This window comes from Emys orbicularis, chromosome 8 (assembly GCF_028017835.1).
Source record: "Emys orbicularis isolate rEmyOrb1 chromosome 8, rEmyOrb1.hap1, whole genome shotgun sequence".
NCBI lineage: Eukaryota > Metazoa > Chordata > Testudines > Emydidae > Emys > Emys orbicularis.
The window spans coordinates 25,254,361-25,280,713 of record NC_088690.1 but is presented as its reverse complement, the minus strand read 5'-3'; the positions used below and the strand labels follow the sequence as shown (position 1 = coordinate 25,280,713).

General features: G+C 44.2%; 1 protein-coding gene across 1 annotated transcript in view; it reads right to left on the bottom strand.

The window, feature by feature from the left end:
• Positions 1-26,353, bottom strand: part of AK5 (adenylate kinase 5) — a 161,646-nt gene that overhangs the window by 38,729 nt on the left and 96,564 nt on the right. Inside the window, exons 9-10 of the mRNA XM_065409668.1 lie at positions 8,203-8,245; positions 7,266-7,310 (exon numbers count right to left, since the gene is read on the bottom strand). Coding sequence (XP_065265740.1) covers positions 7,266-7,310; positions 8,203-8,245 — 88 coding nt within the window. The remainder of the gene's footprint in view (positions 1-7,265; positions 7,311-8,202; positions 8,246-26,353) is intronic.

The following is a 26,353-nucleotide window of genomic DNA, read 5'->3' as shown; positions in this document are numbered from 1 at the left end:
AAGAGATTGCACTATAGTACTTGTATTAGGTGAATTGAAAAATGCTATTCTGTTTTTTACATTGCAAATATTTTTAATGAAAAATAAATATAAAGTAAGCACTGTACACTTTGGCTTCTGTGTTGTAATTGAAATCAATATATTTGAAAATGTAGAAAACATCCAAAAATATTTAAATAAATGGTATTCTATTATTGTTTAACAGCGTGATTAATCACAATTAATTTTTTTTTATCGCTTGACAGCCCTCTCCCCCCCCCCCACACACTCTGAAATAAAGCCTATTGCATCTCTCTGTAAGGTTAATCTTGGGAACAAACATTCTGTGCTCTATCGGGCGTGTGATACAAACAGTGAGTCTGTAAATGGAGTCAGACTCCTGTAATGTAGTATCCCAGAGCCTTTTCGAGAGAAAGTAATGCATCAGTAAGTGAAATGTCTTAAGGACACTTCAGTGTTGGAAACTCTTGTGACTTTATTGAGAGTTTCATGATATGGGATGTTTTATTTAAAGTTCCAGCTCTTGGAGTCAAATGAGTGTGAGAATCTTGGCTTTCATCTATTTTCCTAGCCCTTCCATTGTGGAGAAAAGCTTGAAAATGTGACCTGAGTGTATCCTAAAGGCTCAGAAACCAGAATGCAAGTTAAAGAAAAGGTCTCCAAATGTTGTTAAATTCCAGAACTTTTAAGCCACTCCCTGAAATCCTGTGTTTTAAAGATCATCTTGGCTGAAAACAGAAAATAATCTTCATGTGCTTTCTGGAAAAGCTAAAGGGATATCCAGTGCTTAATGAGGATGATTGTAGGGGAGTAGTTCCCATGGAGTACTGCAGAAAGCAACAACCATCATCTTCTAGCTATGGCACTTAGAATGGTTTTAGGTATGGCTACTTGGACAGAGTGCTTGCTGTAGCATCCTGGTCACTGAAGTTGCCACAGCACCAAGATGGCTACGGGCTGAATTGGAGCTAATCAATCTGTTGGTAGTGGAGATTACTGACAGTTGGTCATAACTGCTGGGCTAATGAGACTCAGTAACTGGGAGGACATCTCATTGGGAGGAACATGAAGTAGAGGGAAAGCGCTGAAGGTAAGCTGGGTTGAGGAGATTAGATGTATGACAGGCTCCTCCTGTGGTACACCTGTGCTATGTTCTGCTCTGTTTGGACACAGCGGATTAAAGGTACATGTAGTGGAAAAAAGTGTGTGTGAGTGTGAGTGAGTGAGAAAGAGAGACACCATGAAAACAGGTAGCTGAAGAAACACCCTGTGAGGACTACTTAGCTCTGTTGAGCAGATCTGTCAGAAACTGAGGAATTAAAATCCTGAAATATCTGGTATGAATAAAACCTTGCTATTTAGCATTTTAAACACTTTACCGTATTATTTTTCTTTGGTAAATGTTGCCAGTACAGCCAAGACCAATGGGTGCAGCTGAACCATGCTAACAATGCCTTAAGTGTAAGTGGGACCAACTATTTCCAGTACCAATCAGAAAGCGTCTTGAGCCACTTCTGAAAACAATCTGGTTCTGTTTATGCTTGTAGTTAAACCGTTTTCAGCCCTGCACTCATTGTAGGCACTGATTGTCACAGAGGGATCAATTTGATAGGATCATTTAAATGGCCAACCCTGCCACATATTAGTCCTCAAATAGTTATTTAATATAAACTATTAAGCAACTGTCAGAGGGAAGGGCTATGCCATATATGGGGGAAATGCCTACAAAACAGTATATGCATCTTTAATCTCATTTTAGATCCAGTTTGCCCACAAACACACTTTTAAAATTCTGCTAGCAAGGGAACTAATTAATCTTTAAATACAGCTGAGTGCCTAGCATCTGATCCAGACTCTAATGAAGTCAATGGACATATATTCTCATTGATTAGAGTGGGAATTGTCTTGGTCACCTACTGTATTGTATCAAATTCTGGCAGAAGGTGAGGATGTCTGGTGCATGCGCCCACGAAGCCAGTATGAGTGCTGGTTTTCTTAGATGTGGTGTTAGTCTATCAAGTAAGTGAAACTGGTTAAAAGCTATCCACTAGATTTTCATTGTTCAAAGACTGTGAGGGTGCTCACTACTGTGTGCAGCTAAGCTATAGTCAATTTGAGTCATTGGCAATAATTACAAAAATGTAAAATACGAGCATCCAAAAAAATCTCATGTTTTGCTAATTTATTTGGTTATATCTAATTTCACGATTGTCTCTTCAGCTTGTATTTCTAAATTCAATAAATTAATCTTGTCGTAGTCTATTACCCTGCTGTTATGTCTCTCATTTTTTCCTTTCTGATTCTACATCTTTGCTTTGGTTGTCTGGATAAAACATTGATGTCGTTGTCTAATTAATTTGACTTGACTGCATTTCCAATTAATTCCTACTCTAACCCTCATGTAAATCTTTGCTAATCAGTCCATGTTTTCGTTCCCTTACTAGAGACGTTTGAGAGAAATTAGATTTTAGCGATTTTTTTTTATCTCATAAACAGTGTCTCAACTTGTCAGCTACAGCAGATGTGCATATTTATTTCAATTATTATGTAAACGATTAAAACGCTAATTTTTTTTAAAGTCCTTCTTACAAGTGGCTTGGTTTCCTGTCTCTCTTGAGACAGGAAGACAGTAGCATGGAAAGTCCAGATTTCTTCAGTGAAGGCAATTGGGGTAGTAGGAGTCCTTCTGTCCTTCTCACTGGGAAGAGCAGAATTTTTGCATATGCTGTTACAGCTAGTTCCTTTACAATACTTTTAAGGGCTCAGTTGAACTCCCTGTGAAGTCATTCTACAGACTCCCATTGTCTTCAGCAGGGATTGGACTGGGCTGCTAGGCTGTGATCCTGCAAACACTCACACAGCGACTCTTCCCTGTGTAAGAAGTGATATTGACCACAGCTGCACTACTCTTGTGAATGTTTGTAGAACTGAGCCCTCTGTGCATTACTCCAAGGAAATAAATAACAGCAGCCAGAGCTTCTTTGTCTGCAGAGACCAGATATTGTCTTTGAGAAACATCCATTGTGCCCATGAAAGAAGTACTCCTACAGGCAGCCAAGGCAGTTTAAATATCAATACTCCGAGGAAGACAAATAGGACCTATATATTGGAATCTTCTTCTATGACAACATGGTGGCATCACAAGATCACTTACAAATCCCATAGAATAATGCTGTCAAGGCTACGCAGAACTCTTCACTTCTGTTACACTGGCACAAAGCAGCATAGGGTGCCAAATGTAAGAAATGAGGTGCATAATGGTGATTGCATGGGGAAACTTGAATGGTGCCTGCCTAGTCCTTGATTCTCTGAAAAGCAATTTACTGAAAAATATACTTTTAAAAAAAGAGGATCATTTGTTGTGATTTAGCCAACAGAATAGCAAAAAGTGGTAATATCCTTATGAAATCATGCTGGTGAGTGACTTTTTTTCAAATTAATGGGTTTTTCCCAGATGTGTTGCAATCCCTATTTTTAGTCTCTAGGATCTGTGATAAACTATATTTACTGATCTGTACTTTTCTGTCAGTTATGCTTCTCTTTTTCAGCCTGTCTCTCTAGATACTTAATCTCATCATGTTAGAATCTGGTGCCTTTCTTAAACATTATGCTTACCTGTGTTTTCCTCTAATTTTTGAGCTTCATGGAAAGGAAATGTTGAATTCATTTAGCCAAGTACAATACCTGATTCTAAGAGCTAGGCTGATGCAATAAGGCAAAAGAAACATACCATATGCCTGTGTTTGTCTCCTGGAAAAACAGCTATAATTTCAGATGTTGAATATTTTAAATAAACTACTTGCAAATGAGAGAGAGGTCAAGAATTATTCATAAAACAACCAACTAAAGAATAAATGTGAGAAAAACATTGTCTGAGTGTGGACAGCTCACAAACATAAAATGTCTTAAATTTGTTACAGAACACTTCACAGTTCCTTGTTTTATACAAACCCACGTATGAGTTCTCAATGAAATGAGACAGAGAGAGAAAAAGTGTTGCTGTAACTGTATAACATAGGATTGCAGTTTTTCAAAAAGTATGAAGCAAAACATTGTGCATTTTCCCTTTATGAAAGTTCTGGATTACCATAGCAACGGTGCAACAGTCCAACCTCACTTTTTATATACATACAGGTTAGTAATGAGCTGGGTCTATTCATATTTAGTACAAAAATGGGGCTTAAAAAACCTGTAGTACAGAAATGTGGTCTTCTGATCTTTGCAAAACCTTAATTTGCATGGCTTTATTTCAAATTTAATGCTTTTAATTTACAAGAATTAATATGCAAATGGAGAGGTTACTTACCTGTGCATTAAGAACCAGGTTAAGGTCTCAAGGAGGAGTGAGTAGGCTCTTTGATTTATGGAAACAAATTAGACAACCCTTTGAGGTAACCTGACTGGTACAGTGTACAAAAACAATCTGTGGACAGAGAGTGAAATCCCATAATGATCACTAGATGTACTCACAGAGCTACACAACAAACTTCGTGATTTCAAGTCCAGCAGGTAGTAAACAATGCCTGAGTGGACATTCCATAGGAGTTACTGATTGATGAGCATGCCTGACCTGGAAATGCTTCCATTTCTGCAGGTAGGTTTTCTTCATGGCAGGTTTCCTACTGCCCAGAAGTACTCTCTTAACCTTGGAGGAACAGTCCAATTCTATGCCCAAGAACCATTGAAGATCCAGGCTCTGAGATACAGAAATGTTGGGCTGTGGTGCCCAAGTTTTGGGTCAGGAGATCCATTATCAGAGTGGCATTCACAGGGAAAAGCAAAGCAGGTTTGAGAGCCAGATTTGTCATGGCCAACATGGAGCTATGAACATTTCGACCACTTGTTCCTGTTTAGAACCCGGAGGATCATGTGTCGGAGGGTAAGCACAGAGGAGGTGTAATGTCAGGTGACTAAGAGGGTATCCCCATTGAGTTGTGACTCTACCATAAGCACAAGTGTCTGCAGTTTCCATTGGATTTCCAAAGAGATGCACCTTTGGGAGGCTGAGCTATGTGCTAAAGCTCCAGTGCTGACAGGTGGGATGGTACCAGGGAGGGATCCCTCTCAGTGTCCCTGAGGAGGAAGAGTCTGGTTCCTCTGTGATCAAGAGGTCCTCATGAGAAAGGAACCTAATCGGTACCATGGAGCCTGGGCAGTGTTCCACCATAACTGGGGATGGTACGGAGGTGCAGTCCTTGTGCCCTGTAGGTATGTGAGCTGAGGACTGGGGACTGCTGAGGTACAGTCATTATGGCTGCAACCTGAAGAGAAGGATACTGAGGTCAATATAGGGTTCTTAGAGGAGTCCCTTAGAGTTCTTTTTGTGTCTGGAGGGCTCATCTTCCAGTACCAACTTCAGTGCTAACAGCTGTGATTTTCTAAGAGATCCCTTGGTATGGGATGAAATGGGCTTCATCTTGATGGGTACTGGGGCTCGCACAAGCCTCAACAGTACCCATACTGGGACGCAAGGTCTCCCTAAATTCTGGCCATGGAGATGACTTTCCTTCTTATAGGAGTCCCTCTAGGTAATGTGGACTCTTTCTTGGAATATTTGATTCGGGAGCTGCCCCACAATCTTTAATTGAGGCTGAAGGCATTGGAATGACCTGAGTGGCTGAGGCTGATGTACAGGGTGGGATCGAACCTCAGTGAGCGCTCCATGAGAAGGCACTTCTGTCTACCTGAGGTGCAAGGTCTGGACAGATCTGCTTTTTAAAGCTGGTTCAGACCTTGCATTTGGATCGTATGTGGGACTCTGAAGCAGCTGGAATGTCTGTTGCTGAGGGAGAAAGACCTGTGGCACATCTGACAAGGCTTGAAGCCTGGAATGCTTGGCATAACCTGTTCCATCGAGGGAACAGCCGAAGGCAGAAGGCCCTGACTGCAGAAAGAAGAGTTCAAGGGAGGGGGACCCCTCTGAAAGCACAAAGTGTGCTAATGAAAAGTAACATAAAGAACACAAAGAAGGAACTGCAAAGCTAGCAGCAGACACTGTTATGATCTGTCCTGAGCCAAGGGCGGCTGAGCAGGAACTGGAGTGAAAGCAGGTTTACATCTCCCTATATAACCTTGCACCAGAGCACAAGGGTTTATGGTGCACAGGTCTGGACCTTCAGACACTGCTAGCTAAAATTACCAATCACAAGTGTGCAGGTGCATGCACGTCCTATGGTGGAGCAACCAGAGGGACTAACAATCATCTGCGTACCAGAGTTTGGTTATTGTTGCCGATACTACTTTAGTTCTGGCACAGAGATGAGAAAGGTTGAAGAGGTTGCCGTCAATCCGATATTGGATGCCAACGCTCTGTGGTAGATGGTCTTGGGTTAATGTTTTCATAGCTGCTAATAAAATGGAGAAAAGGGTGGTTGCCAGTACACAGCCTTGTTTTACACCAGTTCAGATGACAAAGGACCCACAGGTAGAACCACTGCACAGGATGGAGGCAGTCAGGGCCAGCTCCAGGCACCAGCGCAGGAAACAGGTGCTTGGGGCAGCCAATGGAAAGGGGCGGCATATCCGGGTTTTCGGCGGCAATTTGGCGGCGGGTCCCTCTTTCCCTCTCGGCGGGAAGGACCGGCCGCCAAAGAATGAAGTGGCGCAGTAGAGCTGCCACCGAAGTGCTGCCAATCACAGCTTTTTTTTTTTTTTTTTTTCCTCTTCGCCGCTTGGGGCGGCAAAAAAGCTGGAGCCGGCCCTGGAGGCAGTCATCTGGTCATGGAGGAGTCTTACAATGGTGATAAATTCACTTGCGCAACCAAACTTTGACATGATTTTCCACAGAGCCTCACGGTTGACAGAGTCGAAGGCTTTGGTCAGATTGATAAAGGCCATATTCAGCTCCTGGTGGTGTTCTTGACATTTTTCCTGGATCTGCCTGGCTGTGAAAATCATGTCCGTGGTGCCTTGTGTTGGTCTGAAGCCACACTGGGACTCTGGAAGTACTTCCTCTGCAAGTGGGAGCAGGCGATTCAGTAAGATTCTGGCAGGGATTTTCCCAGGAATGGAGAGGAGGGCAATGCCTCAATAGTTGACACAGTCGGCCCTGGCTCCCTTTTTGAAAATGGTGATGATGTCAGCATTACGTAAGTCAGTGGGGATTCCTTCAGTGTGTCAGATTTTGAGGAGCAGCAAGTGAAGCTTGTCAGTCAGTGTTTCTCCCCCCACTTTCAGTCTTTCATCTACATACATTAACAATCAAAACTGTATGACCCATTGTTAACAGCTGCAAATGGAATAGTTATATTAAGGCTCTTACTTACCAACTACAAAAATGATGTTAGATTTCCTTAAATCTTCTGTAAAATCTAAATAAAAATAAAATCTTTGTTTTATTGTCAGCAACTACTGACTTTAATCTTCTGTTCTTTCTAGACACGGTTATATAACACATAGCAAGGTTTTCAAGGTAACTTTTTGATTTAAAGTAGCTTTTGGTTTCTACTAGAATGTTCTTTATTCTGAAATGAACTGTTATTCACAAGCTCACTTATGTCCCAGTTTTGTAGCTGTCACTGCAGAAGTGATAAAAATATATCTTACATGGAAACAATGACAGCCCTTTCATATGCACACCCTAGCAAAAAAAGCGAAATCATAATAATTAAAAAGAATCAAACTGCTCTTGAGATCAGAATAATATGCATCATGAGCCACCATGTTTCTTTTCTTTTTTTTTGCTTTTATTCTAAAAGTATAATTTGATTAAAGTTCATATATAACAATTTCCATATCCTTTTAGATTTTTGCATTCCGTGCTCCACATTAAAGGAAATTTAATCTTAAATTCAGCCAGACTAGAAGCAACTCACCTCTGACTTGCACATTTCTAATTACGGGATATCACTAGCTGAAGGTGTTCATTAACCCTCAGGCTGCTCTTAGAATCCTGCCAAGTCACACCTTACATCAGCCCTTAATAACTGTTTGCCAAATTCGGAAAGCTGTTTTTGGCTTAATAGTAAGACTTCTGAATAAGTCTGGGTCCAATGGCTTGAATGGGAATTGAAGTAACTCTCTGACATACTTTCACACAATCAAATGTGCTTTCCATCAGTATCTAAAATCCATACCTCTTTCATTTAAAAAAAAAAAAAGAATCTGGATGCAATATACTATACTTATGTACTTGATTATATTAAAGGGGGAACTAAAAGTATCATAATGAATACATTAGTCTATACTTAAGAAGAAACTCACCGCCTGCGTTCTCATATCCAGAGAAATTTGATTGGTCATCTGCCTGTTAATTAAGGAATTGACATTTTAAAAATTGTTATTGCATAATTTGTGTGTTCTTCATGTACCTGTGGATATTAAAACCATGTGAAAAATGATTTTGCGATTTTTGTGCCTATTCAAATATACAGTAACAATGGCTACATAGGGAACTCTATTCATGTAGCTTTATTTCTCCCTGCAGAGCATGCATACAGGAAACCCAAGGTAGCTCACGTTGATTGATATTGGCCCATGCTGTAATTGCTGCAATGACTGGCCTATTATAGTGTTAAGTCACATACTGGCTAAGTATTTCAGAGGTTGCTAGTATGCATACTAAATAGCTTCCCACAGTAAATGGTGAACGTGTTTCCAGGTCAACCATGGGCTAAGTAACAATAGAGTGAGTTGTAGTGTGTGAAGTATGTGTTATAAAGATGAAATTAACGTATTATATATATATTGCACTAACTCTCAGGAAACTGGAGTTCAGGTCTTGAACTATGACCCTCTCTCCTGAGATAGTAGGAACTGAGCATGCTTTGATGGCACCATGAGGGAGAAGAAAGCTACCTTGCATTACTCTGCAGTGACCTCTCTTGCCCATTTGGGAGTTGTTTTGTCTCTCAGGAGAAGTCTCCTCTGCCAAAATGGTCAGATGAACATGAAGTTTGGCAAGTGTGTGTGTTTTTTGAAAAATATGTGGTTTGTGTATGTAGCGGAAACAATGAGTTCTGAGGTTCTTTGGCAGACTCACTAGACCCATCCAGGTAAAAAGTTTGTCCTTAGCTATAGTCCTCAGTTCTGGAGCATGTTACATCCATTTTAGGCCAACTTGTAGTAAACCCTCTGGCTGCATGTTCTCAACTCTTGACTAGAGCTGGTCAGGAAACTATTTTTCCAACAAACCATGGGCAATAATAGGAGAGCACTTCCTGTAACCCAGGAAAGTGAAGTGACTGTGACTGACCCCTGTAGGGAGGGGCATGGAGCAACAAAGAAGGACAGCTTTGTGCTTTCTCTTCCACAGCCCACTCATGTCAGTCACAACTTCTTCCATAGAACGCAGGGTCAGAAAAGATGATGCATATCCTGAACCCAACAAAGATAAGGATGTGAGTGGTAAAGAAATTCCTGGGGGAAAAGGACAGCTAGGGGAGCTCCTGCAAGGATGGTTATGCAAACTGCCTCTGAACCTTGCTGGCCACAATAAAGGCTCTTATGTTCAAAGATATAATATGGGGCTCTTATGTTCAAAGATATAATATGGATTTGGAGTGGTTTTGTCTTTGGTCTGAATCTGTTGACCTTCAGGACAAACTGCAAGTGCTGCTGAAGCAGCAAATGTTGTTAGAGGAGAACGTATGGGGGAAGTGAGGAGTGTGGTTAACTACTTATTTTGCGCTGCCTGGTTATTTAATATTAGTCTGTGTCATGGGGCTACTGTTTCTTATTTGATTTATAGTATTTTTAAGTGTTTGACATAGGCATCGTACAATCAGGAAAGATTTGGACAAATTGGACAAAGTCCAGAGAAGAGCAACAAAAATGATTAAAGGTCTAGAAAACATGACCTATGAGGGAAGGTTGGAAAAAAATTGGGTTTGTTTAGTCTGGAGAAGAGGGGGGACATAACAGTTTTCAAGTACATAAAAGGTTGTTACAAGGAGGAGGGAGAAGAATTGTTCTTCTTAACCTCTGAGGATAGGACAAGTAGCAATGGGCTTAAATTGCAGCAAGGGCAGGTTAGGTTGGATATTAGGAAAAACTTCCCAACTGTCAGGGTGGTTAAGCACTGGAATAACTTGCCTAGGGACGTTATGGAATCTCCATCACTGGAGATTTTTAAAAGCAGGTTAGACAAACACCTGTCAGGGACAGTCTAGATCAGTGGTCTCCAAACTTTTTTGATTGTGCACCCCTATCAGTAAAAAATTTTTTGAGCACGCACCCCCTGCCGTGCCGAAGCAAAAAAAAGAAAAAGAAAAGCGCTCCTCCTGTCGCACACCCCCAAGGATCCTCTTGCGCACCCCACTTTGGAGACCACTGGTCTAGATAATAGTCCTGCCATGAGTGCAGGCGACTGGACTTGATGACCTCTTGAGGTCCATTCCAGACCTATGACTCTGAGTCCATGTTCAGATAGGCACCCCTATGTTCTATACATCTAAATAAATAAAATGAAAGATGTGCATAAGCTACTAATGCATTTAGATCAGGAGTATTTTAATGTATTCTGTAAAATACCTCAATTGGTTTTAAAACTATTCAATGCACATGTGGTATCAGCATATTTTATATTCTAGGAAAGATAGTATGCAATTATAGTTCATGATGGTCTGTACAGTACCAGTATGTGGGTATAAAACTTTACTTTTGACTTTTATTTTAGTACTTTAAAATAAATAGCATTGCTACAGTAGTATGGCTAATTGAATAGAATGAGTGAAGTGAACAGCAGTGGGAGAATATATTGTGTAAACTGTTGGCTGTTCAAACTGGCAAGTGTCCTACATACATGTACAGGTTTCTGACTGTGTTTCAGGAGTCATCACTGAAATACAAGTATTCTTGATTAGACTGAAGTACCAAAAAATTAATTATAGTTCCTTTTCATTTCTTGATTTATAGTAATGACCATGCTAGTATTCTGCAGCAGTGGGGTTGGCATTTTTAAAAAAAATATCAATAGTGGCCTCAATCATGTTATGATGATACCAAAATTTTAGGATAAAGAGAGGATCAGAACAGCAAGTGTTTGAAGAATAACTGGGTTGAATCTGCCCTTGCTCCACACTGATATCGTCATCTAGTATGACTTTTTTTGAGGGAATAACATAATCGACCTGAAGAAGATATGCATAAAATATTAAGGGCCCGGTTTTTAGAAATAGCCTCTCATTTTGCACTGGTAGGTTTGAATGCAAATAATTGCAGGAAAAATTATTTGTAGCTGAAAAATTGTGGGTGCAAAATGGAAGGCTAAGTTGAGGGTTTTTTTGTTTTGTTTTGTTTTTGTTTTTTTGTTTTTTTTTTTAAATCAAACTCTTAGGGAATGTCTGCACTGCCAAAAAAAAAAAAAAAGTGTGTTCTTAACTCAGATCAAAAAAGCAGTAAGTACATGGTCAACTTGGCTTTTTTAATTCAGTTTGGCAGCTCGAGTTCAACCACAGACTCTCCTATCGGCTCTAACTCAAGCTGCTACCATGAGTTAAAAGCTGAGTTGCCAGTGTCCTTGCTGCTATTTTAACCAGAGTTAGCTGATGTAGATTAGCTAACCAAAATTAAGAACAGTCCCCCATTCCACCTCCCTTTGGGTTTTTTTGCATACCTTTAGTCACAAGTTTACCTACCATTCGAATGAAAAAGAAGTTACTGCCATCCTTTCACATAATCAGCTCTTTTTGCTCTCCCCCAACTCCTCAAATGAAATTACATTAAACAGACTGGGACCCTTGCAGGCTGGTGGGATCAGTTGTTGAGACGGTGAAGGAAAGTTTAAGTCAATTGGAGCTATAATTTTTTGCACTGGAAGTTCCTTATATTGTAAATACATCCCAGGAGGCAGCAGTGAAGCTAAATGAACTTCTCAGTTTCCTGTTTGGCAGGCAATATCTCTTTTAGGATTAGTTATATGCCAGAAAAGATCAATATTTGTGAGTCTTCAGTCCAGGTTCAGGAAAGGAATAAGTGGCATTTATATTCATTAAAATTCAAAAGTCGATAAATAACACAAACCAGGAATCATTGATCAAAAACCATCTCCTCAAAAATATTTACTTGTACTCTTATCTGCATATATGCTGATTTTCCCATGTAGAATTATGCCCATTTTCACTAGACTTTCTTTTATTTTTAAATTTTATCCACAGGATTTCCCTAATGAGACAACATTAGGGATTGTGAGACTGCAATTTGGATTTACAGTCATCCTATGAAAATGTCTCTCATAGCATTAATTCATACTGATTTTGAAATGATGCACTTCTATTGTCCACAGAACAATACTGGACTACAGGGCAAAGAGGTACTATGAACTCTGAAAGGTAAGAATCCACACTGACTATGGTCTTCGGGGAGCCAAGAGACAGGGCCGGCTCTAGGATTTTTGCCACCCAAAGCAAAAACAATTTTGGCCGCCCCCCCCCATTTTTTAATTACCCCGGCCCCGCCTCAACTCCGCCCCTTCCCCAAATCCCCAGCCCTGCCTCCTCCCCCCAGGCTCTCAAGCCTAGGAAGGAGGGAGGGAGGGGGAGCAGCGGCGCGCGAAACAGGTGTTTCGCGCGCCGCGGCCGCTCGGGATCTCCCCCTCCCTCCCAGGTTTGAGAGCCTGGGAGGGAGGGGGAGACTCCGAGTGGCCGCGGCGCGGGCGCCGCTTCTCCCCCTCCCTCCCAGGCTCTCAAGTCTGGGAGGGAGGGGGAGCAGCGGCGCGCGCCGCGGCCGCTCAGGATCTCCCCCTCCCTCCCAGACTTGAGAGCCTGGGAGGGAGGGGGAGACTCCGAGTGGCCGCGGCGCGGGCGCTTCTCCCCCTCCCTCCCAGGCTCTCAAGTCTGGGAGGGAGGGGGAGTAGCGGCGCGCGAAACGGCCGCTCGGGATCTCCCCCTCCCTCCCAGTTTGAGAGCCTGGGAGGGAGGGAGGGAGGGAGGGAGGGGGAGACTCTGAGTGGCCGCGGCGCGGGCGCCGCTGCTCCCCCTCCCTCCCTCCCTCCCTCCCAGGCTCTCAAGTCTGGGAGGGAGGGGGAGCAGCGGCGCGCGAAACGGCCGCTCGGGATCTCCCCCTCCCTCCCAGGCAGCAGCAGCGGAGGCGAGCTAGGGTGGCCGGGGCAAATTTTTAGGGGCGGCATTCTGGCGCCGGCCATGCCGCCCCTAAAAATGTGCCGCCCCAAGCACCAGCTTGTTTTGCTGGTGCCTAGAGCCGGCCCTGCCAAGACAGAAAGTCAAGGAGGCTTAAAATAAATTAGAAAATAAGATGACTTTGGATTTGATTTTGGTGCCTTCGTTTTCTTAGGTGGTTTCCATTGTTCTAGGTATTAAACCCTACTCAGGGCCGGCTCTAGGCACCAGCAAAACAAGCTGGTGCTTGGGGCGGCACATTTTTAGGGGCGGCATGGCCGGCGCCAGAATGCCGCCCCTAAAAATGTGCCCCGGCCGCCCTAGCTCGCCTCCGCTGCTGCTGTCTGGGAGGGAGGGGGAGATCCCGAGCGGCCGTTTCGCGCGCCGCTGCTCCCCCTCCCTCCCAGACTTGAGAGCCTGGGAGGGAGGGAGGGGGAGAAGCGGCGCCCGCGCCGCGGCCACTCGGAGTCTCCCCCTCCCTCCCAGGTTCTCAAACTTTTGCGAACAGGGGCTGCTAACAGGGAGTTTCGCAAGGGAGTTCTCCAGGTGAAGGAGGAGCAATACAGCACCCTTTTGGGGTAAGTGACTGTCTGTAGTGTGTGTTTGTTTGTGTTTGGGGGTTACTTGCTGTGTGCTGAGCTTGTGTTTGTCAGTCTGTTTGTTTGGTTGGTTGTTTGAAGGACCGTGTGCTGTGGCTGGCAGTTGGAAGCTGTGAGCTTCAAGGGAAGGTTTGAAACCTAGAAGCCTCTGGTAATTGGCTGAGCCTTAATCAGTGGGCGGGGCATTCATACAGGCCAGGGCTTTATAAAGCAGCGCACAAGCGACCAGGGAGCTTTTGCGAACAGGGGCTGCTAACAGGGAGTTTCGCAAGGGAGTTGGGAAGGGGCGAGGGTCCCTTGCCGGTTCTATCTGTTTTCCCTTTATTCCCCTTAAAACTTTAAACTTCTTGCTTAAACAACCCTTTCAGCGGACAGGGGGCTGCAGACGGGAGTTTGACAGAGGGAGGCTTACGATGGTTAGGAAGACCCGCAACACCTGTGCCAGCACTGCTTCTGTCTCCTCCACCTGCGCCTGTAGCCAGACAGAGCGCCTGAGCATGGATGCTTCTACCCAGATCCTGGTGTGGTTTTGCAGAGACTGTAACTTGCAATTTCCACTTACTGATATCCAGGCTGGGGGGACCATCCAATGTGAAAGGTGCCTGCTGGTGGAAACTCTCAGGCAGCAGGTGGGAGAGCTACAGGAGGAGGTGGCTAGGTTGAGAAGCATCCGAATCCACGAGCAATTCCTGGACAGTGTCCATGTGGAGACAGCTGAGGTAGCTGTCACACCACTGGTGGAGGAGGAGATGGCTCAGGGTGGACACTGGCAGCTGGTTTCTTCTGGCAGCAGGCAGTGCTCTACCCCTGCTCCGAACCCTCCCGCTGTGGTAATAGGTATCCGTTATGCTCTTCTTGATACAGGAAAGAAGGCATCACCCCCTACAGTAAGGGAGGAGAAGCCTCGTACCCCTAAGGCTGGGAGGTCTGCTGCCACCACTGCGAATAGGAAACGTAGGGTAGTGGTGGTCGGAGACTCTCTGCTGAGGGGGACGGAGGCGCCCATCTGTCGCCCTGACATTTCATCTCGGGAGGTATGCTGCCTGCCGGGAGCCCGTATCCGAGACGTTACGGAGGCATTGTCGAGGATTATCCAGCCCTCTGACTACTACCCCATGCTACTCATCCATGTGGGCACAAATGATACTGCGCGGTGTGACACTGAGCGGATCAAGAGTGACTACAGGGCTCTGGGAGTACGGGTGAAGGAGTTTGGAGCACAGGTGGTATTCTCTTCGATTCTTCCTGTCAAAGGTAGGGGCCCGGGCAGAGACAGATGCATCCTGGAGGTGAATGCCTGGCTGCGAAGATGGTGTCGCCAGGAGTGCTTTGGCTTCCTAGACCACGGGATGCTATTTGAGGAAGGACTGCTAGGCAGAGATGGCGTTCACCTTTCGAGGAGGGGAAAGACCCTATTTGGACACAGACTGGCTAACTTAGTGAGGAGGGCTTTAAACTAGGTTCGACGGGGACAGGTGAGCAAAGCCCGCAGGTAAGTGGGGAACATGGAGACCTGGGAGATGGGTCGGAAACGAGAGGGAGTGTGGGCTATATTGGCAGAGAGAAAGGAGGGTCAGGACAAAACTGGGAGGAAAGATCAAACCAGTATCTTAGATGCCTATATACAAATGCGAGAAGTATGGGGAATAAGCAAGAAGAACTGGAAGTGCTAATAAATAAATACAACTATGACATTGTTGGCATCACTGAAACTTGGTGGGATAATACACATGATTGGAATGTTGGTGTGGATGGGTACAGCTTGCTCAGGAAGGATAGACAGGGGAAAAAGGGAGGAGGTGTTGCCTTATATATTAAAAATGTACACACTTGGACTGAGGTAGAGATGGACATAGGAGATGGAAGTGTTGAGAGTCTCTGGGTTAGGCTAAAAGGGGTAAAAAACAAGGGTGATGTCATGCTAGGAGTCTACTACAGGCCACCTAACCAGGTGGAAGAGGTGGATGAGGCTTTTTTTAAACAACTAACAAAATCATCCAAAGCCCAAGATTTGGTGGTGATGGGGGACTTCAACTATCCGGATATATGTTGGGAAAATAACACAGCGGGGCACAGACTATCCAACAAATTCTTGGACTGCATTGCAGACAACTTTTTATTTCAGAAGGTTGAAAAAGCTACTAGGGGGGAAGCTGTTCTAGACTTGATTTTAATAAATAGGGAGGAACTCGTTGAGAATTTGAAAGTAGAAGGCAGCTTGGGTGAAAGTGATCATGAAATCATAGAGTTTGCAATTCTAAGGAAGGGTAGAAGGGAGAACAGCAAAATAGAGACAATGGATTTCAGGAAGGCGGATTTTGGTAAGCTCAGAGAGCTGATAGGTAAGGTCCCATGGGAATCAAGACTGAGGGGAAAAACAACTGAGGAGAGTTGGCAGTTTTTCAAAGGGACACTATTAAGGGCCCAAAAGCAAGCTATTCCGCTGGTTAGGAAAGATAGAAAATGTGGCAAAAGACCACCTTGGCTTAACCACGAGATCTTGCATGATCTAAAAAATAAAAAGGAGTCATATAAAAAATGGAAACTAGGACAGATTACAAAGGATGAATATAGGCAAACAACACAGGAATGCAGGGGCAAGATTAGAAAGGCAAAGGCACAAAATGAGCTCAAACTAGCTACGGGAATAAAGGGAAACAAGAAGACTTTTTATCAATACATTAGAAGCAAGAGGAAGACCAAAGACAGGGTAGGCCCACTGCTTAGTGAAGAGGGAGAAACAGTACCAGGAAATTTGGAAATGGCAGAGATGCTTAATGACTTCTTTGTTTCGGTCTTCACTGAGAAGTCTGAAGGAATGCCTAACATAGTGAATGCTAATGGGAAGGGGGTAGGTTTCGCAGATAAAATAAAAAAAGAACAAGTTAAAAATCACTTAGAAAAGTTAGATGCCTGCAAGTCACCAGGGCCTGATGAAATGCATCCTAGAATACTCAAGGAGCTAATAGAGGAGGTATCTGAGCCTCTAGCTATTATCTTTGGAAAATCATGGGAGACGGGAGAGATTCCAGAAGACTGGAAAAGGGCAAATATAGTGCCCATCTATAAAAAGAGAAATAAAAACAACCCAGGAAACTACAGAAGTTAGTTTAACTTCTGTGCCAGGGAAGATAATGGAGCAAGTAATTAAGGAAATCATCTGCAAACACTTGGAAGGTGGTAAGGTGATAGGGAACAGCCAGCATGGATTTGTAAAGAACAAATCATGTCAAACCAATCTGATAGCTTTCTTCGATAGGATAACGAGTCTTGTGGATAAGGGAGAAGCTGTGGATGTGGTATACCTAGACTTTAGTAAGGCATTTGATACAGTCTCGCATGATATTCTTATCGATAAACTAGGCAAATACAATTTAGATGGGGCTACTATAAGGTGGGTGCATAACTGGCTGGATAACCGTACTCAGAGAGTTGTTATTAATGGTTCCCAATCCTGCTGGAAAGGCATAACGAGTGGGGTTCCGCAGGGGTCTGTTTTGGGACCGGCTCTGTTCAATATCTTCATTAACGACTTAGATATTGGCATAGAAAGTACGCTTATTAAGTTTGCGGATGATACCAAACTGGGAGGGATTGCAACTGCTTTGGAGGACAGGGTCATAATTCAAAATGATCTGGACAAATTGGAGAAATGGTCTGAGTTAAACAGGATGAAGTTTAACAAAGACAAATGCAAAGTGCTCCACTTAGGAAGAAAAAATCAGTTTCACACATACAGAATGGGAAGAGACTGTCTAGGAAGGAGTACGGCAGAAAGGGATCTAGGGGTTATAGTGGACCACAAGCTAAATATGAGTCAACAGTGTGATGCTGTTGCAAAAAAAGCAAACATGATTCTGGGATGTATTAACAGGTGTGTTGTGAGCAAGACACGAGAAGTCATTCTTCCGCTCTACTCTGCTCTGGTTAGGCCTCAGCTGGAGTATTGTGTCCAGTTTTGGGCACCGCATTTCAAGAAAGATGTGGAGAAATTGGAAAGGGTCCAGAGAAGAGCAACAAGAATGATTAAAGGTCTTGAGAACATGACCTATGAAGGAAGACTGAAAGAATTGGGTTTGTTTAGTTTGGAAAAGAGAAGACTGAGAGGGGACATGATAGCAGTTTTCAGGTATCTAAAAGGGTGTCATAAGGAGGAGGGAGAAAACTTGTTCACCTTAGCCTCTAAGGATAGAACAAGAAGCAATGGGCTTAAACTGCAGCAAGGGAGGTCTAGGTTGGACATTAGGAAAAAGTTCCTAACTGTCAGGGGGGTTAAACACTGGAATAAATTGCCTAGGGAGGTTGTGGAATCTCCATCTCTGGAGATATTTAAGAGTAGGTTAGATAAATGTCTATCAGGGATGGTCTAGACAGTATTTGGTCCTGCCATGCGGGCAGGGGACTGGACTCGATGACCTCTCGAGGTCCCTTCCAGTCCTAGAATCTATGAATCTATGAATCTATGATCCCGAGCGGCCGTTTCGCGCGCCGCTGCTCCCCCTCCCTCCCAGACTTGAGAGCCTGGGAGGGAGGGAGGGAGGGAGGGAGGGGGAGAAGCGGCGCCCGCGCCGCAGCCACTCGGAGTCTCCCCCTCCCTCCCAGGCTCTCAAACCTGGGAGGGAGGGGGAGATCCCGAGCGGCCATTTCGCGTGCCGCGGCCACTCGGAGTCTCCCCCTCCCTCCCAGGCTCTCAAACCTGGGAGGGAGGGGGAGATCCCGAGCGGCCGCGGCGCGCGAAACACCTGTTTCGCGCGCCGCTGCTCCCCCTCCCTCCCTCCTTCCTAGGCTTGAGAGCCTGGGGGGAGGAGGCAGGGCTGGGGATTTGGGGAAGGGGCGGAGTTGAGGCGGGGCTGGGGTAATTAAAAAATGGGGGGGGGGGGGGCGGCCAAAATTGTTTTTGCTTTGGGCAGCAAAAATCCTAGAGCCGGCCCTGACCCTACTCATAGATTGATTCTCCTTTGCCCTCTTCCCTCCCCCCCCCCACTCACCCCAAAAAGCACAGGAAGCTTGTGTTGATGTGGGTGGAGAGTTAGACTCTTGCTGTATGGAATTCAGTTACAGGATCTGCACACTCTTGAAGCGGTCATATGATGTGACCATGTTAGACAAGGAGCAGCTGGTGAGCAGATTTCTCTTGTACTGTCCTTTTGTATAGGGTAGGCAGGGGCTTATGTCAGTGATTAAGCTAGTCAACTAAGATTTTAATTTAAATAATACCTATTTGTATGTATTAATTTTTAGGAGATGGGTCTTTAAAGTGATTAAGATGTAAAGGATTTGTTGGCCTGCAGTGATGATGGTGGGCTCTGCCTGGATACCAGAGGGCTCTGGAGAAGAACTGAAAGACTTGGCTAATGATCACATAAGGAAAGGAATGAAGAGGCGGTGCCAGAAATACTATCAGGAATATAGTGATTCAGTAGTAGAACTGTCTTTATATTCTTGACCCAGCTGTTTCCATTTAGCTGAGGCTCATGTAACTCATACTGAGGTTAGGGGATATCTATCTTTAACAGAGATATTTGATGGGCAGTTTATAGTCCAGTGTTACTGGTGCAGGTAGGTCAAGGTAAGGTTGTCCATAAGTATAGTCTATCCTAACAGAGTTTTTAGGTTGGGCAATTGCACTTGAACCCAACTAACAGATGTAGTCGTACTGTCTGAAGGATCATCAGGCACAGGGGATCTAGCTGCCTATAACTGAACAAACAGAATACATATCCTACCTTTTCCAAATTGGGAAGACAGATTTTAGACTGAGATGATTATTAGATGTTGGAGGTATAATATCAGGAGTACAATAAGTTACCATGTATGTGATCTAATGATAATAGCAGAAATATTGATAAAACAATGTCCTGTTATATAGTTTGGGTTACAATAAGACCTTCTCTTGTCATTTAATTCATTAGAAGGTAGTTAATCTATATTGGATATTGTTATATGTTAACATGTTTAACTTTGAATGTATTGACTGGGACTTGAAATAACTATTATAATAAAATGGGTTGACAGTAAGTCACAGCATATTAGAGGGAATGTTATATCACTACTCAGATCTTTGTAGGTGGTAATAATGGTCAATTGTGACTCCTAAATCACATCCATATAAAGAAACTGGAATGTGTATATAATGGATGGTGCTTTTAAAGTGTGTGTGAATGTGTTGTGAAAAAAAATAAGGACCAGCACAGGGGATATGAACAGATATGGAGAAAGCTGATGTGTCAGAGGAAAATCATATTTTACTAGTCTATTATTTATTTCATTTATTATTTGAACATGTCAAAGTAGTGGATAAAACAGAACTAGTTGCATAATTTAGACTTAAAAGGTCTTTGACATGGTCACCTACAAGACATTAAAGAAACTAAGTAGTCATGAAGGAAGAAAAGTATTGTCATAGATCAGAAATTGGCTAGGAGAGAGAAAATAAATAAGATTAAATGGTCAATTTTTATCATCGCAAAAAAGAATTCAAGAATATCCAGAGGTATAATTGTTATTGCTAACAAAAATTCTTGAAGGAATATTAAACGTCATGCTGTAGGGCTGTGATGGACTACACCCTTGTGTTCACACCCTCACACTATTTGTAATAATCTTTATACAAGGTATGCCTTGTGAGATCATTTGAAAGCTCACAACTTGCTAATCAGTAATATCTTGGTAAAATGTGTATAGCAGCTTTATGCATAAAGTTAAATTTTTCCCTTATATGGTGATAAAAATACGTACTCACCTAGCACCAAATTAGTCAAACAGACCTGTCTTGAACAAAGGAGTGTATGCTTGTCTTAATTTGCATTTAAGCAGTAAACAGTCATCAATCAGAAAGGGGAAGGGAGAAAAACAGAGAGGTCACACAGGTGAAAAAGCCCAGCAGACTGCCTGTCACCTGGTTCTCAGCTGGAAATGATGGGGGGAAAAAGGTGAACACCCCAAGACTCTCTCTCTTGCTCTCTCTTTGCCCATCTCATTATTCGCACCTGAGAAGAGAAAGGAAACAGCTGTCGGACTCTGGGGAAGGGATACTGACCTGAAGAGTTTGGTCACTAATTCTGCTGGAAGCATGTGGTAAGAAACTTTGCTTGAATTTAATATAGTTTGTTTGGCACTAGAAGGGGATTATCTTTATTTTTCTTGCATCCATTTCTGACTTTTATGCCTCATTACTTGTACTCACTCAAAATCAATCTCTTTGTAGTTAATAAACTGTTTTATCTAATCCAGTGTGTTTAAGTTAGTGTCTGAGTAACTCTAGTTAAGATAACAAGCTACTGGATATTATTCCCTTAAAGGGAATATACTTAGTATATTTGGACTGTCCAGGAGAGGGCTGGGCAGTACAGTAGAACCTCAAAGATACAAACAACAGTGTTACAGACTGACCAGTCAACCAGACACCATGTAAAATCAGAAGTAACCAATCAGGCAGCAGCAGAGACGGAGGGGGGAAAAAAGCAAATACTGTACTGTGCCTGTATTGCATCTTAAAATTGGGCACATCTGGGCTGCCTGTCCCCACCCCATCCCCTACTCGCCATGATGTGGGGCAGCCACTTACAGGTAGGAGGTAGTGAATGCTGTTTTCCCCTCTCCCTCCCACCCCCCTCACCCCCGGCTGGGAGGGGGACAAGCTTGCAAGCTCAGAGCCCTGGGAAAGAAATTTTCCGAGCTGCTACTGAAACCTGGCCTGGAGCGTAAGCTGCCGGAGCCCGAGTTCCTGCCTGCATGCTGCACTCTGGAGGAGCAGCTCAGATTTAAAGGGCCACAGCCCGCATGCCCACTGACACTGCGGTGCCCCAGGTGCCTCACTCATAACCCTGGCAGCCAGGGGGCTAGAACCAGTTGCCTTTCCCCACCCCCACTTGCCAGGCAGCCACTGCAGAGCTGTGAGCCCCCACTCCAAGCAGTCCACCCTGAGGAGCATCCCATAACGGCTTGTTCAGAGTTATGAACATTTCAGAGTTACAACTTCTCTTCCCGAGGTGTTCGTAACTCTGAGGTTCTACTGTAGAAGACATACTTTTCTGGGCAAAATTCAAGACTGGGAGTGTGTTGGGGTGACCCTGCAGTGTAACGCAGGCTGGTGAGAGCCAGGGTGTGACTGGCAGGCTGCAGTCACACAAACACATTTGGGAGTGACCTGCCTGCTGGTGGCAGTCTGTGAGCTGTCCAAATTGGAGGCTACAACAGCAAGGCACCCCAGATTGCAGTTCTGTATTCAATCCACTAGCCAATTCTGCTCTGTGTCTGTTGTATAGTTGTAGTTCTTAGAGTAGTATTAAAACAAGGTCCAAAATGTTTGCAGCTGGTACCCCTGAAGATCAGCAAAGGGTGACAAACCTTCCGAGGGATTAATAATAATATGGGGAGATCTGCTTGAGAATCAGAAAGCATCATGAGGTGGCTGTCAGCAGGGGAAGTTTTGGATGTATGACTTGCTTGTTTCAAGATGATCCAGTCTCTGGCATATTCTGAGTGGTTTTAGAGTTCATCTGATGATCTAAAATGTGTGTGGGTGTGATCTAATAAGCATACATCTGTTCATAGTTTACAAAGCATTCAGGCACACTGAAGGTCCTGGTCTGAGTCCAGGACCAGCAGCCTCAGATCCCCCAAAGGCTTGATGCCTATGCATTCAACAGTGTCATCACTTGAGGAGCAATGGTCTCAAGTTGCAGTGGGGGAGGTCTAGGTTGGATATTAGGAAACACTATTTCACTAGGAGGGTGGTGAAGCACTGGAACGCGTTACCTAGGGAGGTGGTGGAATCTCCTTCCTTGGAGGTTTTTAAGGCCCGGCTTGACATAGCCCTGGCTGGGATGATTTAGTTGGGAATTGGTCCTGCTTTGAGCAGGGGGTTGGACTAGATGACCTCCTGAGGTCCCTTCCAACCCTGATATTCTATGATTCTATAAGGAAACCTCTGATGCTAAGGGGTATTCCAAACAGCCCTCCAGGAGCTTTGTCCTCTCTGTCCCACTCTCCTCTCTTAAATCTAACATTGTAAAAGATGTTGAGAGAGGTTACTTTATACAGTCACACTCCATGACAGCTCACCCATCTGCTTCCCAATGCCCCAAGGGAACTTCATGAGAAACTAGTCTGCTTTCTCTCTCCTCCAAATGAGAGCCATAGAGGTAATCCCTCAGCAACAAAATGGGAAGGGATATAATTTGATTCACTTTCTAGTACTAGGAAGAGAGGCTATCTGTTGCATTCAATGATGAATTTTGGATGTCTGAACAAGTAGAGTAGGCAACTGTAGCGGTGACACTGGCATCCATAGTTTCTTTCCTGTGACAATAGAATTGCATTAAATCAGAACCAGACGTATTTTCAATGACCAGTATTACAATATGGAACATGTGTGCTTCAAATCAAACTTAAGTTCACAACAGCCATTCCTGGCAGTGCATTAAAGCAGTGTTTCTTAAACTTTTTGATACCAGGGACCAGCTTGCTGCCTTTCTATACTGTGCCCCAAGGAAATCTCTGGGACTGGTGCTGGTCCACGGACTGGTCATTGAAGAAAAACTGAATTAAAGCCTCTTAACCTGAACACCTCTCTCTGGTGCATCTCACAGGGAAGGAAGCTCTGTAGTCAGTCCATATCTGGTACAAAAGTCTGTGGTGTACAAGGTGTAAATGACATGGTGTCAGAAGGGAACAGAAGGAAGAAGGGGACAGAAGGGGGAAAATTATGCAACAAATGTTTCAGGATCTCATCCACATGCCATTCTTCAATGCCCCAGAGAATTTTATCTTTGATAGACTTTCAGAATGGACAGACTGGAAACAATGTTTCACAAAATTTCAAATTGCTACAAAACTCCATAAGAAAACTTTGAGATATACAGGTGTAGGGGTGTGTGTGTGTGTGTGTGTATATATTTAAATTTATACACATTTAAATTTATGCTATGAGAAAGTAGGCAGAGTATATCTTTAAATCTTTTCCCTTTACTGAAGACAGTCATAAAGATCTCAGTGAAAGGGTTCTGGCTATGTTTGACACATACTTTATATCTCCGAGAAATGTGGTTTATAAAAGAGCATGTTTTCACCAGAGAATTCTAGAACCAGGATAAAATGATGAATCTTTTGTAAAAGCTCTGCCTGCATTGGCTGAAAACTGTGATATTTGGCACTGCACAACATGAAAATATCAGAGACAGGCAGTCTTTCACAGCAGCTACAATTAAAGGCAGACCTAACACTACACACAGCTATTCAAGTAGTAAAGGAGTCTGAACTTGTGAAGCAGCAAAACAAACTTGCCAGACTTGAAAAAACAAGAAACTAGTTTATACGCTGTAAACAGCTGCAGCATGACTGCTAAAAGTAATTATCATAAGACTCCTGAGCCTGAGAGGGGGAAAATTCCAGCCAAACTACAAAGCCATTCAGAATAAATGTACAATATGTGGAAGATTTCATATCTCAAGATATGTGTCCAGCTAAAGGTGAAATATGTAATAATGCATAAAATATGGTCATTTTGCAGCTGTTTGCCATGCTGAGGCACTGAGAGAGCGAACTATGATTAGAGAGAATAAGAGCCATTGTTTCTGGGTTCCATCCTGTGACTACACAAGCCTGCCTGGAGATTTAAAATGAGTATTTCTGGAAAGATTGACTAAAATTGACTCAAGAGCAGATTTGACTGTCATTTCAGAAGGAATTTACAATCCCCTTCAACCCCTCCCGGAGCTGAAGTCACTTGACAAAGCCTTGATTTGCACTGGAGTTATTCTGAACTGCATGGACCAGTTCACCACAGAAAACTTACACACTGAACGCACAGCTTTTGTCTTTGTACATGATCAAAGACCAACAGCCTTCTCAACTGCAGTTTGGCAGCCATGATGGGCCTCGGTGAGAGAGGCTGAAGAACTCGATGGAGTATTTGGTGATACTGGACTTTTGAAAGGAGATCCAATACAAATAACATTGACAGACAATGCTGAACCAGACAGCCTACACACATCTTGCAGGATTCCTATCCCATTGCTTCATAAAGTAGAAATTGAATTAAAGAGAATGGAACAGATTAGCACTACGTAGAAAATCTCTAAGCCAACAGCATGGTGTAACCCAATGGTACCGGTTATAAAGCAAATGGAAAAATATAAATGTGTGGATCTTTAAATACTGAATGAAGCAGTTGTGAGAAAAATATATACTGCCAACACTGAATGATTTCCTCCCGCAAATGAAAGTAGTTACAGTATTCTCCAAGCTGGATGCCTCAAGTGGATTCTGGCAAATTTTGTTTAGACAGAGTTCTAAACTGACTACATTTATCACTCACTTTGGGAAATTTTGCTTTTGAAGATTACTGTTTGGGATTACCAGTTCACCTGAAATTTTCCAAAGAAAAATGGCAGAACAGTTCACAAACACAAATGGAGTTGCACTTTTCATAGGCAATATGAGTCTTCGATGGAAGAACACAACAAAACCCTCAATGAAGTTTTAAGCCACTAATTAGTCATTCTGAATGGATGACTTTTTTTGCCCCAAGCAGCAAAAAAAAGTGCCGCCCCCCGAGCCCCCCCACCGAGCGCCGCACCGCCCCCCCCAGCCGAGCGCCGCCCCCCCCGCGCCGAGCGCTGCCGGAACCCCCCCCCCAAGAGCACCGAGCCCCGCGCCGCCCCCCCCGCCGCGCCGCCGGAGCCCGCCCCCACCCCCTGCCGAGCGCTGCCGGAACCCCCCTCCAGCGCCGCGCCCGCGCCGCCCCCCCACCGAGCGCCACGTGCCGGAGCACGCCCCCCCGTGCCGAGCGCCGCCGGAACCCAACCCCCCCGAGCGCCGAGCCCCGCGCTGCCCCCCCCCGCCGAGTGCCGCGCCGCCGGAGCCCGCCCCCGCCTCCCACCAGAACCCCCCGCCGAGCGCCGACCCCCCCGCCGAGCGCCGCGCCGCCGGAGCGCCCTCGCGGAAGGCCGCGCCGCGCTCCCCCCGCCGCCCCTTACCAGGTGCCGCCCCAAGCATGTGCTTGGGTGCCTGGTGCCTGGAGCCGGCCCTGGGGGGCGGGGTTTGAACAGCATTACAATCAAGCTTGTCTAGTATGTTTTCCACATATAGACCAATACTGTTTTTTATCCTAGACTTGGTTCCATTATACTTTAGGTCTCCACAGATTTATTTTCTTAACATCAATTTCATTGTTTTACAAAGTATCAGAGAAACAACAAGGAGTCTGGTGGCACCTTAAAGACTAACAGATATCTGTTAGTCTTTAAGGTGCCACCAGACTCCTTGTTGTTTTTGTAGATGCAGACTAACACGGCTACCCCCTGATACTTGACACCAAAGTATCAGAGGGATAGCCGTTAGTCTGTATCCACAAAAAAGGATAAAAGGACACAAATCAGACTTCAGGAATGGTAACATACAAAAGCCAGTAGGAGAACACTTCAATCTCCCTGGACACTCAATAACAGATTTAAAAGTAGCAATTCTTCAACAAAAAAACTTCAAAAACAGACTTCAAAGAGAAACTGCAGAGCTACAGTTCACTTGCAAACTTAACACCATCAATTTGGGCTTGAATAGAGATTGGGAGTGGCTGGCTCACTATAAAAGCAATTTTCCCTCTCTTGGTATTGACACCTCCTCATCAATTATTGGGAGTGGACCACATCCACCATGACTGAATTGGCCTTCAACATTGGTTCTCCACTTGTAAGA